The sequence below is a fragment of the Filicampus tigris genome, chromosome 15, assembly GCF_054856515.1.
Source record: "Filicampus tigris isolate MCC_2025a chromosome 15, RoL_Ftig_1.0, whole genome shotgun sequence".
Lineage (NCBI taxonomy): Eukaryota > Metazoa > Chordata > Actinopteri > Syngnathiformes > Syngnathidae > Filicampus > Filicampus tigris.
The window spans coordinates 9,304,423-9,324,068 of NC_141231.1; the positions used below are offsets into that span (position 1 = coordinate 9,304,423).

Below are 19,646 nucleotides of genomic sequence, written 5' to 3' on the forward strand. Positions count from 1 at the left end.
TTAACTTAATCCCAATCGTCACAAAAAAATAGGCATAATTTGTATACGGTACATTTATTTGAGTTAAATGTTTACTTTGGACTTTTATGTTAAAAAAACCTTTACAAAACGTGTTCGAAATGGAATCTACTGAAATTGTTTACAGTATGCACGTTTAAATATATAAGAGGACAGCTCTTAAACATTGGATTGCTGAGTATATTTGACCAATATACAGATTTATACAGTACCGGTTCACATGTCCACCACTTTTTACATTTTTGTTTTGTAGCCGTGCAGAGACTAATCAGATTACTTGGGGTAATCTGATCATAAACAAAGGGCCAGTAGCCAAGTCTTCCCTTCAAGCAGAACATGACTATAATACAATGTATGTTTTTTTTTGGTTGTTGTTTTTAGTTGATTTGATCCATGAAGAAGCAGCTTGTTGTGCCGACACTTGCCCTGATGGAATTGTTTGTGTTCTTCAGGTGAATTTCCAGAAAGAGCAAACGTTTCTCCTGTAAAAACAAGATGTTTGTTTATCGAGCGTCATCACCTCATGACTTTATCCTGAGATAATAGAATATGTAAAATGGACATATAGCACAATTTAAAAAGACCTCTTAATTAAATGACAAACAAAAACGTTTTTACAAACAGTGTGAATTATAAACTGTATAACAAACTTGAAAAGAAACAACAACCGATTTGTTGAAATGAAGATGAAAACGTAAAAAAAAAATGGCATAAAATTGATAAAGTTAAAACAATATGTACATCCATCCATCCATTATCCAATCCGCTTATCCTCACAATATTATAATTAAAAATGATCAAGTACAAAATGAAAAATAATGTACAGAAAGTGCAAACTATCTACTTGTACTTTAAAAAGAAAATTGAAAACATTTAAACAAAATGTAGAAAAAACATTGACTTAAGTTAAAACACACACACACACACACACACACACACTCCTTGAAATACTGTTAAAAAGGTTTGATTAAAGATAATAAACAGAATAGAAAAAGAAAACGAAAAAATAATTAAATATGACAAAAAAATCAAAAGCAAATAAAAATTAAAACATTAAATATGGAAAAAGAATTTACTATTAAAATTCAGAGTACAAAATGAAAAATAATGTACACATAATAAGTGCAAAATTATATACTGTACCAAACATTAAATGTTGAAATAAAATGTACATAAATGTAAACTCTATGTACTGTAATTAACATAAATTCACCCACACATTAAATACTGTTAAGCATCCTTGAGTCTCTTGAAAGGCATTACTTGTTTTTATTATAATTAACCAGAAAAAAAATGAAAGAGTATTTTAAATCCCGCCACTCTATTTTAAAAACAAATATAATCTCTGTGGATTGCTCATCAACTCATTCCCACCTGCCTAAAAAAACACAAATGTTTCAAATAGAAGCATTTGTCCCATCTTTTTTCCCCCCATAATTTTTGGGGTAGTAAATTCAGAATAGCTCTCAGAGAGCTAAACCCTTCCTAAACCAATACTTTTTGAAAAATTTCAAAAGAACCACATTTGCCTACTGTACCTGCAGTATTTAGTGGCACACTCCATATGATCCCTGCAGCTGGCGCCCACTGGCTTCATGGAGTTCCAGCGCCACAGCAAAGATCTCTTGGTCCGCTGGACCAAGCCAGTCCAGTCTTCAGGCACGGGCAGTGAATCCACCTGCCAGCACCATAAAAAAAAAAAAAAAATGAAGTTGGCATTTTTAAAAACACTGTTATTAACCAATGTTAACTTACCTGTGTGCTGCATAGGAGAGCCAGAAGCAGAGACAAAACAACAACCTTCAGCACGAGAGTCCTCATGGTGCCCAGATGGAGTTAAATGTCCCCATGCAGTGTGGCTTCTATTAAAAAGGCTTTCATTACATTAAGGAGGAGCTACCTTTAAAGATCAGTTCCGGTATGAGGGTGAAACCAATGTGATTTCCAGATACAAGCAGGCGGGTGCACTTATCAGTATTTACTGCAAAGTAGTCTTTAACCTGTGGATTGAGGACAACTCCACGTGTGTCACACACAGAAGACGTAACCATGCACCATCAGAGAAAAAACACAGAGAAAAGTTGAATTTTCACCATGAGAGCAGACGTCACCACACCATTTATTCCACTTTAACCGACATCTCATGTCCATCTCACGTCCTCTTTTTCAATGACTGTAGCGGTGTAAATGCAAACGTTGTGAAACGTCCCAATGGTGGGGATTTTGTCGAATTTTGTTTTAAACAAGCACACTGAGCACAATTACAAGCATGAATTTGATTCAATGTATGACAACATGCTAATGTAAAGCACAATGACTTTATTATTGAAATTTGGCTTACAGCAAATGACACATTTTTTGATAAGTAACCAATTGATTATGTGAACAAAGCTAAATTAGCCGCGTGTAAACATTTTTCTTTTCTATCTGAAACTGCACATAGAACACAAGAAGACTAGAACTGATGACAGTTACGACAGTGGTGAGTGGTTATTGTGAGAATTTGTGTCATACAGTAACTTAACTCAGGCAGCTCATTTGAAAAGATATTCACTAATATTACTCAGACAACATGTTGCTGGTAAGAACAGTCATACAAAAAGGAGGCGGCGTTTCTAGCAGTGAGCTAGCACAGAGTTAGCATCAACCAACGTGGTTGTAGCATTTCGTCAGCAGGATTTGGGGGAACTGGGGAATTGGAATAAGGGGAAAACAATTAAAAACAAAAACTTCCCTTTATACTATTAGTGTACAATACTGTGTTATTCCAGGTTCACTGAACTGCAGTTCACTTGACATTTTCTCCGATAAAATGTGCATTAAAAGAAATACTTATTTAAAAGTATTGCAGCTTGATGGCTTGCACTCACTTTGCGGCATAACAGTTATGACACAAGACTGTAAAAAAAGCATCCATACCAGTAGGGAGTGGGCTCAAGTTAAAAAAAAGAAAAAAAAAGAAAAGACGCCATCTTTAAGATCGCCTGGAGGTTCGATTAGTTCAGTACTTCTTGGTTGAGCCAACTGAGAATAACACAAAAGCAAACTTGTCCTCAGATCTCAAAAGGTGCAGATTCACGGAATACTTGTGTTAGGTAAGGCGGGAAAACCTGGCGCCGTGCTGCCTGTTACTTCCTGTCTGCGGGGCTATGAAGCAAGCAGCGGCTGCCGTTCTGCAGCTGTACTCTAGGGGAGGGAAAAAAAAAAAAGAATATAATTCGAATGTATTGATGATACATATATTTTTTAAAAAAATTAACAAGAGAGTAGAGTAAATATTTCAAACAAAAAAATTGTCACATTTACGTAATGAATACAATATGTATTATTATGCAAATAAAACAATTTATACAGAAGAAATGCATATTTTATAAAACAGTTTTATTGATATGCAGAGTACACAATTTTAGCTTAATTACATTAAATTATTTTACATTAAATTAATTTTACATTAAAGATCAATATTTTATTGATAAGCAGTGTATGTATATATATCTATATATACATAGATATATATACATATACATATATATATATATGTATATATATATATATATATATATACACATAGACACACACATACATACATGTACACACATTTTACACAGGTGTAATGTAACTATGATAGCTAAAATACTTCATACAGAAGAAATGTAATAAATCAAAAAATTTTGTGAAAATATATTTTGCGTATCTAAAAAAATGTACTAAATCTTTTGTAATTTTTTTAGATACACAAAATATATATTTATACAAAAGAAATGTAATTACATTAAAATATATTTTTAATAAAAACTATTTTTGATGTACAGGGTAAATATTTTATATTGAAGAGGTAAATATTAAACAATTTGATACATCAATACTTTATTCATATGATGATTATACCGTATATTTAAATGTATTTATGATAAATGCATGATTTAATAAGAATATTGTCGCTGTCCTGCGAAAAAACACTTATGTCCATTTTTTTTTGTTTTACATGAATGGTGTTTGCGGGTTACTGACATCGCATTGATGTGAATTGTGAATTCTTTTTTTCTTTTTAATCCAAAATTGGACATGCGACGATATGTTACAGATATACACAGCATATTTTTCTAAAGAAATGTTTATTAATAGCAACCTTTTTATCAACAATAATATTGTATTTAAATTTACATTTAAATCAGAATATTTATTTAGTCAAAAACAACATGACAAGAAAAATTATTCCGTTTTCTGAAGTCAAACGAAAGTGCAAAGTGACAAGCTGAAATGGTATGCAGGTGTGAGGAAATGACTCACCTCGGGCATTTTATGGCGACACACCAGCAACATGAAGACTCCGCCCAGGAGGATGCCGATCCCCATCAGTATGAAAGGAACGTTTATAAGCACATTCTGCTCCATCAGCGCGGCGTTCAGCTTGGCCACCGATGAGTTATCGATGACGACGCTCTGAGGACGTCAGGAGGGTTAACGGTGTGACTTGTTTGTATTTTGCTACACTGAAGGTACTGCAAAATTATGCAGAGTATACCACAAAATTGATGACTTAAGTTCACTGTCACCGCTCATTGGTTAGTATTCGGGTCCTTTCATATTCCCGGGCTGAATTTTGGGCCCAGTACGTCCCTGGCTATGGGATTATGAAATGTGTGTGTGTGTGTGTGTGTGTGCGTGCATTTACCTCATTCAGGTAGAGTACAGGAAAAATCACGGTGGTCACATTTCCCGTTTGACTGAAAAATCATAAAAATAAATTCACAATTAGGACTACACATTTCAAGAGATTTTAGCTTTCCAGAGGAATTAAGGCAAATGGTAATAATAGAAGTGCACGATTGCTAGTTAAACTTTTAACAGGTAAACTAAAAGATGATGGGTCATGGGACTGTTTTTTTTTTTTTTTTTTTTAAATATACATACAGTATACCGGTATACATAAAAGGGGTACAGTATATATATTTTTTTAAGTAGACTAGTTGCATTTCATTACTTCACACACTCTATACATATAAATACGCAAAAAAACATGAAAATTATGAGCAAACGTGCTCCGCATGCATTTGACTTCCTTACCTGAATGTTTTCATTTTCTCAACAAAGACGTTGACCTGGAGACGTTTGGCAGCTTGCAGGACTACTCCAGTGAGCTGCAAAACACCATTGAGTTTGTCACAAATGCACCAGGCTAACTTTTTATGTCTTACTGGGATCACAGTGGGCGCTAACCTGAAATTTTAGGAGCACAAGTACTTGTACAAAATTTAGGGAAGCACACAGTAAATCGACTTGCAAATTAAATAGTCACATTCCCACTTATCATTTTCGCTATATCACTGATAACTGGTCTGAAGTGTGGAGCAGAAGTTGCTCAGCAACAAAAATGATTAGCTAGATTTGTGAGCTAGACAAAAAAGTAATGCTATTGTGAACGCTATGATGAGTAGGGTGCAACCAGCTGACCTTGAATCAAAGTTCAGAAGCCAACATTAAGCTAACGTGGCGGCGTTCATCTTGAGCTACTGTGCTGTTTAATTTTTGTTATCTTTAATGCAGCCTTGTCATTAGGTCAACAGGGTTATGGCATATGATAAGAGCTACTGGATTATCGACAGTACCTAGCATAGCTGCCACATGGAAGCCACATACAAAGCTCACGCAAGTCACCATCTACTGGTTATGACGGGTGAATGAATGTAGCCAAATCTTGAGGTAAACCTGCACAATTGCAAACTGTGCACCTGTCCGTTTCTATAGCACTTGTCCTCCAGATGTGCGGGAGCTTACGCCGATTGACTTTGGGCAAGAGGTGTTGTACATCCTGGAGTAGTTGCCATTCAATTGCAGGGCACATACTAGACAAACAACCATCCAAACTCATATTCACATTTCACACCAACAGTAAGGGCAGGTCTTCGACTAACCGAACGTGCGTGTTTTTAGAATCTCTCAACTGTGAGATAGACGTGCAAAATACAACTCCATTGTGCTGCCAAATAATGAAAGACCCTGTAAAGTGAATTCAGAGATTTGTTCCTAAATTCATTATACGTGTTTGAAGATAATTTCCGGAGAACAATATTTAAAGCCCGAACCTCACAACTGTGACGCAATGCGTCAAGCCACACATGCATGGACAAATTGAAAAAAAGAACAACAAACACATATTGACGCTGTTAACACACACACACACACACAAGCACACACAAATACATTCACAACACTTCTGGCATGAAATTATTCATCATTAAAGCGCAGTTGCAGTATGTAAATTTAATTATTTTTTCTTTATTGACTTTGTTAATATTGATGACTGACAGTAAATTCAAATTTAAAAACTGCACTTTCTATGTAGTTGACATTTGCTGTTCCTAAAAAAAAAAAAAAAAAAGAAACAGTTTTTACTGAATGCATAGTGATATCGTTATCGTATCGTTAACAACATATCTGTCAAGAATTTCGAGATGTTAATTTTTGTCCATATCGGCCTGCCCTAGTGGTCACTGACGGACGCTCGTTTTGCTGACGATTGACGAATGACGGAAGGGGGATTTCCTCCATCAGTGTAATCGTCAACTGTCACTGAAAGACGGACCGTTAGCGCGTCACTGGTGGACACCTATTTTCTGATGTTTTTTGGGGGGACTGACTGACGGACGGACGGACGGACCAACGGACTTCTGACGGACTAACTGAACGATTGAAATGACGGACTAAAATGACAGATGGACAGTCAATTACAATTCAGTTTGTCACAAAAAATGACTGACTCATGACGGACGGGTGCGCTGTCCGCTGATGGATGATGGACCAGCAAAATGTAATAAGATGCCCATCTCTGGTTGTTACACTGTATCAGTGTGCTGTATTGAAGGAGTGGAACTTGATCTTAAACCAAAGAATTTCAGTAGTCAAAGTAATTCAAGAAAAGAGTGTGTAAAATAGAGCAAAGATTGTATGTCTAACCGGATCGAGATCAATGAAGGTCTGGTGATACTCCTTGTGGGGCCTCATGCCGAATACTGCCCGCACAAATTTCTCATCTCCCTGGTAGAAGTGCGGCGAGGACATTATGATGGGCGCACCTGAACACAGCGCAAGATTCACCAGTTGTCAAGGAAACAGGATACACACACACTTAAACTGTGACGTTTCCTCACCTTGTTTGCACGGCTTGACGTTAAGGACGCCCGAGCCGAGGCAGTTGCCGGCGGGGACGCAGAAACCCACATTGGACGGGTTCACAGAGGAGTTGGCGAACACCTGGCTGGGGGGAGCAAAGCGATACCCGGGGATTCCTTTCACCACCACATCCTTCTCAAACACAGCGTATATAGACCTAAGAGAGGAGATCATATTCATGAAAGTAGCTCAGTCCTTAAGATTTTATCATTATTATTATGTGCTTACAAAAAAACTCTCATTTGCTAATGATGAAAATGTGTGTGACCACTATCATGCAGAAGCAATTATTATTATCTTTTCTGCATGCAATAAAAAATGTATTACCAAAAAACAAAAAATCACCCAGTAGCACTGATGAAAAATGTCGGCCCCCTCCAGCATTTAAGTTGCCCATCCCCCATCTTACATCATCCTCTGCGAACCAGGAAGTAGCCCACAAAAATACAGATGGACAAACAAATACGGCATTTTTGCTATTTTTTCTCCTCGCTTTTGTTATCGGTTCAACCTTAGCGGAGGTCTACAAACAGAAATTTTAGCTTGCAGCACGTTAAAATCTAACACTGTTAATTGGACTATTCCACCTCAAGGGTCTTCACAGCTCATTCCTCTCTCATAAATCGCTTGGTAAGTTGTGGAATCTCAGTTTGAGGAACGGTTTCAGAGAGTTCTCCATAAGCAGTAAGCAAACAGAGTTCTCATTCATGAGGCTGCCTAGCCAGACCAAATCTGAAATGATTAATCTCGTATCCAGACCCGGATAATGGAGAAGGGGAGGTTTCCTAACTAAATCCAGACAGAAAGATAACACTATGGCAATAACAGACTTGTTGACTTTGTGATGCTTCAGTCATGCATTTTTGCTTTTGGGTTTGTCAGAGCAGCCATCTGACACTTCATCTTTGTCAATTCAATTCAAAGCACACATTTTTCCTTCAGGGATTTTGAAATAAAAGTCACCAAAAATAGTAATCAAGCCATGAAGGTGTCGCGTGAAGCACCTGCACAGGTCCGAGGAGAACATGTAGAGTATTTCATTCTTTGTGAGGACAGAATGGAAGGAGGCGCCATTTGTTCCGTTGATCATGTTGCACTCATCAGACGTCCACCAATTCAACGAGCTGCATGCATAAACAAACACATTTATTATACAATAGAATGTAGTTCTGGATTTGTTTTCATGGAGTATTGAGGCCCTACTGAAATAGTAACACAGGTTCATTAAACCCTAATTATGAAGGCGGAAGATCTAATATATCAAGAATAAAGTTGCTGTTGCGCAAGTATTAGAAAATGTTTTGTTAATACTCCCCATCTAAACATGATACAGCAGTTTGAGCCCAACAGCCACACATAGCATCAACATTATTGGCTTGACCTGTCCCAAGTGAATACAAATGTATGCTTTTGATGATTAGTTTATAGCTAACAAAACCTGAAAATTCTAATTCAACATATTGGAATATTATAAGAAAAAATGAAAAATGAAAATGAAAAACAAATTAGGTAGAAATTGACCTTCTGAAAAGTACCGGTATTTGCATTTAATGTGAGTAATACATTTCACACATTTGCTCATACATTCTCTCCTCTTTCTTGTGAGAAACAAACCCGAAAGACAAGTTTTGGTTGTTAGTAGGTATTACAGCAATATTGGAAAATATTGCTTCAACGTTACCATTTCCGACAAAATGATGACGATGCTACTTATATCAGTCATCCAGAGAGCCATGTTCTGCATCAGTGAATCTCAGTGTGGTACAATCACAGCTGAAGTAGAGTTCAGTTGTGTTTTAACGTTTAAGTTGTATACATTTGCATTTAATCTTTAAGAATGGACTGTTTTTAAACATTGCTTTAGGCGCAATGTGTATTTACTTTGATGTGCAATACATTTGAATTGAAATAAAGTACAGCTATATGTAATTTTCCGACATTTAAAGTGCACGATATCCAGACTGTGTAAAATGTAACAGTGGCTTGCAATAATTTCAAGTAGACTTTTTAGGAACAAAATGTCTGTCTCATTCTTGATGAACAATATCTAAGCTACTGTATTTTTATGGCGGTCATGATGGCGGTATTGTACTTAGAAAGTGCAATGTTTTTTTTAAATGACGTTTAGAAAAATATATAGAACCATGGTTAAAAGAAGATTTGGGAAAATTGATTCATTAAAAGAAAACATTTTCTAACCTAGAAATTAATACAGCGATTTGAACCTAAACTCACACCGATTAGACAAGGAACTGTAACACTGATACGACTTCAGTAAACATCATCTGATTCAATCAAACACTCACTGATGGTTGACCGGATGTATGAGTCATGATAGAAGTAAGGTGAGTGGGCACGATTACCTTTGATTGTTCCAAGTATCCACTTGAGCAAAGTCCTTGTAGTCCTGCTGGCCAGTGAGGAACACGTATTCTCCATCATTGGTCGCATTGCTCTGCAATCACCCCACAAAGGGATTGTGTCAACAAAACACACAAAGCTAAGGACAACAAAAAAAAAAAAACAGATGAAACTTATTGATTAGATTTCCTGATTCTCGACCTTGTAGAAGAGTCCAAAAACAGGATCCACGTCGGGTTTGAAAGCATGGATTGCTTTCAACACAGCATCTTCGTATCCCCACAGGAGCTCTCCCACCGTTCGTGTGGTGAACAGGCCTTCGCCTTTTTCCTTCATGTACGACGAGATCAGGTTGGCAAAAAAACGCTGATCCTTAAACCGCTCCATCACAGTCTAAACAGCAGGGAGCAAAGAGAGAGCAGTTTTGGTTTTTTTTCCTCCTCTTGCGTCAATTTGACATAATTAGTTTGTGGTTGAATGCAAAAGTCAAGAAGGATGCTCACCACAACAGGGATGTTAACAGTCCTGATGAAATCACTCTCCGGACCACGTGACATGTCACGCTGGAATATGTATGTTTTAGTGTTGACCGCTGCTACTTTGGTACCATTATCCTGAAAAATCACTTCTTCCATAGGCCGGTATTCTCTGGGTTGAACAAAGAGAAATTAAATAAACGAGTTAGAGTGGACATGGAGTACTCCCTCCTTGAAGAAGATTTCCTCATAGAGTCATCTTTGCTAATAGACACCATGTGCCAATTATTCCCAAATAATGTGCTGCGGGAAATTACCCAATTTCACTTCATTAATCCGAAAATGATTACTGTTATTAGTATTGAGGTCGTTCCATGCCAAATCACCTGCCCCCCCCCATCCCCCCAACAAAAAAACCAAAAACGTAACATTTTAACCAGGCAATTGATTGTAATGAAAATTGCGGTACTTGTTGAGAGTGATGGCACAACACTAAACCTCAAACTTTAGGTAAATTGGAACAGGGGTTGGTGAGATACGGCCCGCCAAATGTTGACATTTTCGGGAAAAAGGGGCATGGCCGCCTTTGTTTGAATCCTTATATCTCAGGAACTACTGGGTCAATCTTCACGAAGATATTGTTGGAAAGGGAATTCAACAAGGATTACAAATCTGCAAACATTCAGAAGATTGGTGCATATTTTAGTAACTTGAACATTCTGACCTATAATTTGACTTTGAGGATCACGTGACTATCATTTTTTTGCATGAAATGTAATCTTTCACATGGTCTTTAAAACATAAAGGCTTCAGAGATGTATTTTTGTTTATTTGTTTAGCTGCAATAAGGAGTCAAAGTATCCAAAAGGCGGAAACAGAGCCCACAGAGATAGTGCAGAAAAAAGAGGGAACCGTAAATCTATGGTTTGGTTTTGAAAAGTCAGACAATAACCAACTCATGGCAAAGTACTTGAGCAGTACATATTGACATGTAAGATATCATGTCTCAAGCCTGAAACAGTTGACCAGCTTGTTTTCCTATTTCCCAACCTGTTCCATGTGAAACAAAAACAACAATAGGTTATTTTAAGATATTTTATTTCATGTCAGTCCAAGCTGACAAAATTGTGTTCCCAAAACTCAACCACTGAGACCGTTCATCTGTTAACATTTGTGCTGGCTAAATGGTAGGCATACTTGAACCACTTATTGAATTTAGGGTAATTCCGTGCAACGCATTCCTTGAAAACTGGTTGTTCTACCACATATTTTTTTTCAGAGGATATCAAGATTTACATATACCTATATTTGTATTTAGCTTGTATTCATTGTATTGTGTTTTCTACAGAAAAGACATCGTCATTAATTTCCTGTTATTTTAATGAAAAAACACAATATTGGGATATATAGAGTGAGCAGGATATAAAAATAACTTATATAAAAATCATCACACAGCAGTAGGTACTTGCTGTAAAATGTTTGAGAACCATATGCTATAGAAGATGAACAAAGATAAATTATTTGCAGTAAAAATGTTTAATGCAACCAATTAAGTAACACTGGATAATTTGTGAATCGCTGTCCAAATAGATGCCTGCTGCTGTCTTTAGTGCCGTCTAGTACCTGTAAGTCGTGTAGTTTTTCCACTCCTACCTGTAAGTGTATGGTCCAATCTCCAGCACAGCAGGCCTGTCCCCATCCAGCACCTCCAGAGGATTGGTCAGGTTGAAGAAATAAAACTGCATGTAGATCGGCGCCGGTGGATCCTCCCAAGCATCGAATGCATCGGTGCCATTCTTCAACACGATTTCCTGTTGAGAGGACACAGAGAGTATCTTAATTTCAGATGAGAAAGCATCGTTTCATCCGAAAAAAAAAAATCTGAATCACCTTTATAGGCCAAGTAGAGTATATTGAAACACACAAGGAATTTGATCCACAGTAGTACTACAGCAACAAACAACTATGACAAAAAGACCATTTAGGATGTAAAATGACACGATGACAAAACTAAAAGTGGTCCATCACGTGGGTAAATAGGTCAAATGGCAGTATTTCACAACTAAAGGAGGCCAGTGAGGGACTAAACAAACAAGGCGTTATTTTTTGTATCTTAAATTTTACCCAACCGAGACCACCATTTGTGTCACATTTAATATTACCTGTCATAGCCGCAAGGTTAAAATGTCAGAGTGCGGATGGTGCTCGCTTACCTTTTGCACCACTGACTCCACTAATTTTGAAAACACGTTAGACAAGGCCAGCCCGATACCCGTAATGAGAATTAAAAAAGAAAATAATCCGCACGCATAAATAAAACATGATTTTAACATGATGGGACCGCACTAGGTGACGTCTGGCGGTGACAAGTGATGCTAAAAATGACAACAACGCCCCAGATACGTGCCGTAATTGTTTTGATATATCCGGAAGTGACCATAGGAAACAAAGACTAAATGCCAGAATAAAATAGTACCCTACTGCGACTTCCTGTTTCTTCGACTGTCACTTCTTTCTTTCTTTATATAACCGCATAAGGCGTTATATTTAACACGTACAAGTTCAATAATACACACATTCATAGCTTCAATATTATTTAGCTTTATAGTGCTTGTGAAAGATTGATAATATTTGTGCTACCGTTAATATCTTGTCGATTATTATATTCTTTGCAATCACGTGACGTGAGGAATTTTCTTGGTTCACCCGAGGTCTAGTCATTTTTTTAAATGAACATTTCGGTAGGAAACTTTCATCAAATTTTAGATTTTATTAAGTAGGTAAACGATGTAAACTTTTGTAATGCAATACATTAGCTACAACACAGCAGTAAAAAAAAGAACCACGGACCACAACATTTTATGTGGCCAGCAAAGGCTTGCCACAATTTCCCCTTGAATACTGTTAAAAATTAATTAACTATCATAAAAACAATAGTCAACAAATGGAGGAGCAACTATTAAGGTTGCCTCATAGAACGTGCTCGAGCCACATGACCAATCCTAGCTCAGATTCTAACTATAGCGGACGTCATGGCAAGCGATAAAATTTGACATCTTGTCAAATGTGTTAACTCATTTTGAATGGCATCGCGCCGACGTGAACGTGAATATCTGTCAGGAAAGAAAAGGTAGTGCGGTGCAAACAACTCTTGATGGTATTTAAATCGGTTCTCCCAGGCTCTTCCGTTGGAGCCAAAGCAAATGCCATTGTTTGCATAGCATAATAATTCATTCAATTCAAACTGTTACTGTTGTGCTTGCCTGTAACATTCAGAGATGACATCAAATCACACAAGTGCAAGTCTCAACAAATTTTGTCTGGGGAAAGTTAAGTTCCAAGTTAAGTCGACCTTATTAATGCAGTACATCTTCATAAAGATGGGGGCAACCGTCAGGTCACGAATGATAAGGCCAATTTGCCTAACCTGTATATGTATCTCCAGTCAGTGGTTTGCTAATTTATTTATGCCAACCAAGTATAGTAACAGGCAAAACAATAAAATGTTCTAGATGACAGAAGGTATGTGTCCCGGCCACTTTTTGTAAATTGATTTGTTAAGTGATGTGCCGTGAGATTTTTTTTTCCGATGTGAAATAGATATGTGCCTTGGCTCAATAAAAGTTGAGAAACACGGCCTTATAATGTACAAAGGATTGGAACCTCATGGCGGTATTGACTAACAGATTCTCCACTAGAGGTCAATGTTTTTCTTTTATTATTCTTCAGAATTAGTACAGTACGATGTCATCACTCAACAGTTATCACTATTGACCACCACTATCAGAATCATTCATATACATTCTGACAGCCTGTGTTAGACGGAAAAGATGTTAATGCCAAAACTAAGCACTTAATTTCTTCCAGCTCTGTGTGTTTTAAGAGACATAAGAACAACAACACACTTTAACCTTGTATTTACTTATTTTCCCATTTTAAATGATTCATTTATATTTGGTATTTAGAAATTATATTGTTAGTAGAACGATGTTAATTGTATTCAAATGTATCCTGTACCTATGAATAGCAAAATCTGAGAAAGTAGTAACTTTGTCTCAATTTTTTCCCCATCCCTGTATGTTTGATTGGTTTTGTTTGTCTTTTCCTCTCTTTTATTGATATAGTATATTTACACTCAAAACACATATTTGCTTTTGTTTTAGTGGCAGCTTGTAAGGATGCAACAAGCCCTTATCCGAAGTTACCAAATCACATCAACACATTGCACCCTTACAGCTCTGACACGTTGCTGCTTGCACTGATACCTTTTTTCCCATTTTTTTAAACTGCACTCTGGTTGCATCACAGACCAACATGCACCAACTATTAACTCACATAGTTTCAATGCAAAATAACCCAAATGTTTTGTGGCATATACAAATGCACTGTTCTTATGGCATACAAAAAGGGTTTGCTCACAACTGGTGAGTTACTGTATTACTTTTCTCAGCCCCAATTCCAAAACACCACAATGCCTCAAGATATGAGCTACCGGACTCAACTCACTTCACACTAAGCAGTAGCTCGGCATATTGTGACGAATTATTAAAAAAAGGTGTGTCAAGCTGTTTATTGCTACTCCCAGTTGAAGTTTACTGTCAACTAAACAAAAAATAATAACTCTTTGTGCATTAAAGCAACCACATAACTTCATCTTAAAGTTTGCTAGCTTAATGCTATCACATAATGGGAAATGCCATAGATGGACAATGAATAGCATTGGTGTCACAGTGTTAGAACTTAGTTAGAACCTAAACTTAAAGTGAAGTCGAAAATTGTCTTTGCAATATTATGTTTTATGTGCCCCCGGTATTCTGATATTGCGCTTTTGTCGGGCAAGAATTAAGCAGATAAAAGCTATTAGTTTTCAGCCATGCAAGGAGGCTGACATTTTATGCAGCACCGCCACCCTCTGCTGTCGACTGAAATTGACGTCAAAGTGACCTCTGGCTCGCAGTGCGAACATCATGAGATCAAACCCAGAAAACAGGTGAGTCGTGACATTCGTAATGATGACTATGCATCAACGGTAGTCATCTGGGAACGCTGTTACTGTGGAAAGAGAGCGGTAAATTATCGAGAATATAGTAAAAGAGTTCCAATTAGCATGATATAGTGAAACATGCATTCCAGTATTACGTTCATCTTATATTAATTACTTTATTAGACTGTTCTTTATATTATTTGTGTTTTTACACAACAGTGATATTTTCTTTTTTTTAAAGGCACGGTGAATGTAATTATGAACCGTTCAAAATAAGTCAGTGTTTACTTTGAACTGCTGTGCTTCAGCTTAAAAGCAAAAAAAAAAAAAAAAATCACAAAGCGCTTACTGAACTTTAACTGTAGTTAAATTGAGGCACTTAAAAAGATTTTAGGTGTGTGCTGACTCCTATTTAACATGCGTTAGATCAAAGGTAAACAATCAATAAATTTAATTTTGAAACCATGCGTCCAATACAGTACATTTGAGTATAATTTGGAATCATTCATTTACCTTTAATCCTTAAAGTGGAAGTCACCTCAAACATATTTTTTTCAAGAATATGTTCCCAGCAGGCCCACTAGTTGAAACATTGCATTCTGATTCATTTTGCGTTTGTGGAATATAAATCAAGCAGAAAAATGCACTCGTTTTTAGCCTGAAAATGACATCACAACTGCTCACAACGACCAATCACGGCTGACCTGCTTTCTGAATCTGAGCCGTGATTGGTCGTTGTAAGCAGTTGGGATGTCGTGTTCAGTCGACAGAAGACAAAATGGCCGCCTCCAGAGATGGCTAAAAACGAGTAGATTAACATTTATTCCACAAACGCAATATTTATCAGAATGCCCTGTTTCAACTAGTGGGCTTGCATAGAACATATTTTGGGAAAAAAAAAGTTTGCGTTGACTTCCCCTTTCAGAATTTTATTTTATTTACTTATTTTTTCAACTTTAGGTCCAATTTTTATTTAACGTCCTATACATTTGAAATGAATTTTTATGTACAGTTTTCCATTTAGTTTTTTCCATCCTAACGAGCTGCAAAATCCCGACATGCAGTTCATGAATGAAGTACAATGGAGGACACGAACCCCCGCCTCGACGTGCCCGTCCCCACCCCCCCATCTCGGTCACGAGAGCCCGGGGCGTTGTGACGTCACACTCCAGCGGCAGCCAACAGGCTTGTGTGTGGAGGGAGGGGGGTCCAGCAACAGCCCCAACTTTTAATGTATGCGGCCGGGGCCGAGCCGGGCTAGTGTGTCGGTCCGTCGGTACGCCCGCACTGTTTTCTTCAGCTTTCTCTGCATCCTCCCACTCAAGCCGCGGCAGAACAACGACTCGCTGTTCGCTAGCTAATCCGCTTTTTGGCTCCCATTAGGAGACTCTCCAGCCGATTCTCCCGACACCATAAAAAAGAGGGTAAGTACTCTCTGCAAATTAAAAGCATGCAATTTAGACAGTTCGCCTTCTAAGAGTTGTTTGTTGCAGTCTCGTGCTCGTCAAGTGTTTCGGTGGCGAAGATGCACGTCGCGCGCATTCGCTACTTTAGTAATGCTGGTCTTTGGAAACACTTGATTTACACCGTTAGCTGTAAAATGCAAAAGGCAGACAACTTAAACATGTTCGTGGATTCTTAGGAGTACACTGCAAACACGTTTACTTAAGATACATAGCATGTTTATTGCGCAAGTGTACAAAGTAAATGTTGGTACATGTATTTACAGTACATGAGTAGTAGTACACATTTTGAATTAATCTGTTTCTGGGGAAGGCTGTTTTAAGTAAAATTTCAACATTATCAACTCACCAAACTGTAAAAAGAAGTAAACCAGTGAAGAGGAGCAGTAAATTGTGAGCACTCTGCTAACGTTGGCTTTATGCGTTTTAGCATACTTAACTGTCATACAAGTGTATGAAGAAGTTAACCTATGTTTTCATTAAACATTGAACGCAAGTCAACTTAATGCATGTGCTAAAGGCTTTGCTGGGGAATTTTGGAAATACTGTATTCCAAATCAGCATTCAAGCATGAATACAAACATTTTGTTTTATCAGCAACATAATACCTTAATTGCTCAGTTTGCCCCCCCCCCCCACTTTACTCAAGAGGGACGGAAAGTATGGATTGTTATCAATCTTTATTTTTTTGGGTAAGCCATACTTGTACAGCGCATATATATATGTATTTAGCAGGTTCGGGTAAAATACCTTATATCAGCGATGATTAGGGATCATGCGACTGAATTGGAGAGAATGAAAATAAGGGTACGGCGATCATAAGCAGTGCTTTCGCCATAAGCCTTTTCAACCGGGTATTTGTTTCTTTTGTTGATATGTTTTTGACTATTTGATTTTAGATTTATGCTGAATGAAATAAACCGAAGATCACTTGAAACTCAGATTTTGCCTTGTAACTCAAATTTGGAAGGTGGGAAACTTGCAAGTTAAGGTACCACTGTACTTGCTTGAATTCTGGTTGTTGTATTCAGGATTATGCTAAAATATACTGCTATTACCCTACTACAGTATATTTAAGTTTCCTTTTAAGTGCCAACCAGCAGTTTTGTAAACAGTTTATGTCTGTTTATTCCCATAAATAACCATTAATTGCCATAAGGTTTCAACCTTTCCTGCAATTCTAGTTTGAACATTCTTTACAAGTGTAAAAATAAGATAACCCGTGAAATACATTTGTGTACTGACCGCTAACATTGACTGCATGAATAGAGCTTTGTAGCACTCTTAACTGTTAAACAAGTGTAAAAAGAAGTAGTCCTGTCATTAAAAGGTCAAAGAAAGTCAACTTTAGGCACGGTGTTTAAACTTTCATAATTATCATACGAGAGTTGAAAGAAGTTATCCAATGAAGTTGGGTTACGGTCGCCATATTGTACTGTTCAGAAACGAAAGAGATGCATGCACCCGTTATGCAACATTGCAGTCAATACCAGTTTCTATGGTGATAAGCAGATTTTTTCCTTTGCCATTGGTACCATTTGTGGTGGCTTCAGAAAAGTGACAGAAAAAGCAAATCACAACCATTGATACGCTGACTTGTCTGAAGTGTCGCGTGATTGTAGTTCAAACACCGAAATCCTTTAATTAATATTCATTTGGATCTGGAGTAGGGCTGGGCAATTAATCAATTTGATCAATTACTTCCAATTTATTTACAAGGAATATAAAAAAAAAAAATCTAGCAGATTCTGTAGTTTAAAGTGCTTCCCTGTTGACGTGCACTACTTACAATAACAACAGAGAGGAACTAATTTACAAAAGCACAAGTCGTTGCCAACTTAACGATTTGCTTGCTATATTTAGCGACTTTTCTGATCCCTCTTCCAATTATTTAAAAAAAAAAAAGTTCAATTCCTACTAAGAAACTGACAGCATGAGTAGAATCGTTTCACAGCGTTTCAAAGGAGCCTGGAGGAAGCTAATAATTAGGTCAATCGGGCTGATTGTTTCCAAAGACATGGCATGACCTGAAATATGCGGTTCCAAGCTGCTAATATTTTGTCAAGGTCGCTTAGCCTCACCTGAGCCTCTACATGAAAAAAGAGTATGAGAGCTGGAGTGGGTGCGGAGTTACTCTAGTACATATGGACCAGCAGAGACATGCATGTTAACAGTTCAATTACATCAATTATATTAAATAGTGGGACATTTAACTAATTCACTGCCATTGATGAATTTACTTGGCTTTTCACAGTCCAGCCATTCAATCCCAGGATCTTATTTTTTTTTCAAACATTAGGGAAAAAGAGGGTCTGAAAATGTCTGGCAGTGAATGAGTTAAAATGCTAATTTTTTTTGTTTACGGAGCCAGAGCTGATAAGGTGACATGGAAGTACAAAAAAAAACTCCTTTGCGTTCCCTCGCAAATATTTGAGTTCCCTCGCAAAGATTGCGGGATAGCGCAAATTTTTTTGCGAGGGAACATATTTTGTTTTAAATGCGTGTTTATTTACTTCCGGGTAGGTTTGGCAGGTAGCCAAGCCTAGCCTCTAATGCGCGGCTGTTTGAGAGACGACAGTATGTCGGAGACGGCAAGAATCAAGGAGGGGGACTTGGAACGCTCCTTGTGGGCAAGAGATGTCCTCTTTTGTTTAGCACTCGCTTCAGATATCTTTCGCTTATTTGGAAACCGTGCTTAATATCAAGAACTGATTTTATGTCTTTTTTATTTCAAGCGAATTTCAAAGTAATTCAATTAAACTCGTCCACGGGTAAAAACGCTCTCTTTGTTGCTTTTGTTTACCCGGAAGATGACCCGGAAGTACATAAACATGCATTTAAAAATTAAAAAAAAAAAAGCTTTCACTTGCAGAAAAGAAATTGCATCATTTCGCAATCTTTGCAAGGGGAATGCAAACGTTTTTGCGAGGGTACGCAAAGTTTCACGGGTGTCCTGTTTTCTGAATCTGAGCCGTGAGTGGTCATTGTGAGCAATGAAATGGCCGCCCCCAGAAATGGCTAAAAACAAGTGCATTAACGCTTAACACCACAAACGCAATATTTATCATAATGCACTGTTTCAATTAGTGGTCTTACATAGAACATATTCTTGAAAAAAAAATTTTGCGTTGACTTCCACTTTAAAAAGGCAAACACTGGCAGGTAACTGTT

General features: G+C 37.4%; 3 protein-coding genes across 7 annotated transcripts in view; 1 reads left to right on the forward strand and 2 right to left on the reverse strand.

Annotated features, from left to right (window-relative positions):
- Window positions 1-177: 177 nt before the first annotated feature.
- LOC147135381 (liver-expressed antimicrobial peptide 2) lies at window positions 178-2,173 on the reverse strand. The gene is made up of 3 exons (XM_086052736.1): window positions 1,774-2,173; window positions 1,557-1,696; window positions 178-500 (listed from the first exon to the last, which is right to left on the reverse strand). Exons 1-3 carry the CDS (start codon window positions 1,837-1,839, stop codon window positions 467-469), a joined length of 240 nt encoding a protein of 79 aa, XP_085908862.1. The 5' UTR covers window positions 1,840-2,173; the 3' UTR covers window positions 178-466.
- A 144-nt stretch (window positions 2,174-2,317) lies between these two features.
- scarb2c (scavenger receptor class B, member 2c) overlaps window positions 2,318-19,646 on the reverse strand; it is a 106,297-nt gene continuing 88,968 nt past the window's right edge. For 3 of the 4 annotated variants that reach the window (XM_086052733.1, XM_086052732.1, XM_086052734.1), the window contains 11 exons: window positions 11,682-11,839; window positions 10,056-10,200; window positions 9,754-9,945; window positions 9,555-9,646; window positions 8,196-8,315; window positions 7,170-7,348; window positions 6,976-7,094; window positions 5,086-5,159; window positions 4,694-4,745; window positions 4,309-4,461; window positions 2,318-3,204 (listed from right to left, as the gene is read on the reverse strand). In XM_086052733.1, the coding sequence (XP_085908859.1) occupies window positions 3,166-3,204; window positions 4,309-4,461; window positions 4,694-4,745; window positions 5,086-5,159; window positions 6,976-7,094; window positions 7,170-7,348; window positions 8,196-8,315; window positions 9,555-9,646; window positions 9,754-9,945; window positions 10,056-10,200; window positions 11,682-11,773 (1,257 nt within the window). In that variant the 5' untranslated portion in view covers window positions 11,774-11,839 and the 3' untranslated portion in view covers window positions 2,318-3,165. Of the gene's footprint in view, window positions 3,205-4,308; window positions 4,462-4,693; window positions 4,746-5,085; window positions 5,160-6,975; window positions 7,095-7,169; window positions 7,349-8,195; window positions 8,316-9,554; window positions 9,647-9,753; window positions 9,946-10,055; window positions 10,201-11,681; window positions 11,840-12,241; window positions 12,473-19,646 lie in introns of those variants that run through there. The other variant, XM_086052731.1, reaches the window with a different exon arrangement.
- Window positions 16,171-19,646, forward strand: part of rai14 (retinoic acid induced 14) — a 44,164-nt gene continuing 40,688 nt past the window's right edge. For both annotated transcript variants that reach the window (XM_086052729.1, XM_086052730.1), the window contains exons 1-2: window positions 16,171-16,288; window positions 16,396-16,436. In XM_086052729.1, coding sequence (XP_085908855.1) covers window positions 16,248-16,288; window positions 16,396-16,436 — 82 coding nt within the window. In that variant the 5' untranslated portion in view covers window positions 16,171-16,247. The remainder of the gene's footprint in view (window positions 16,289-16,395; window positions 16,437-19,646) is intronic.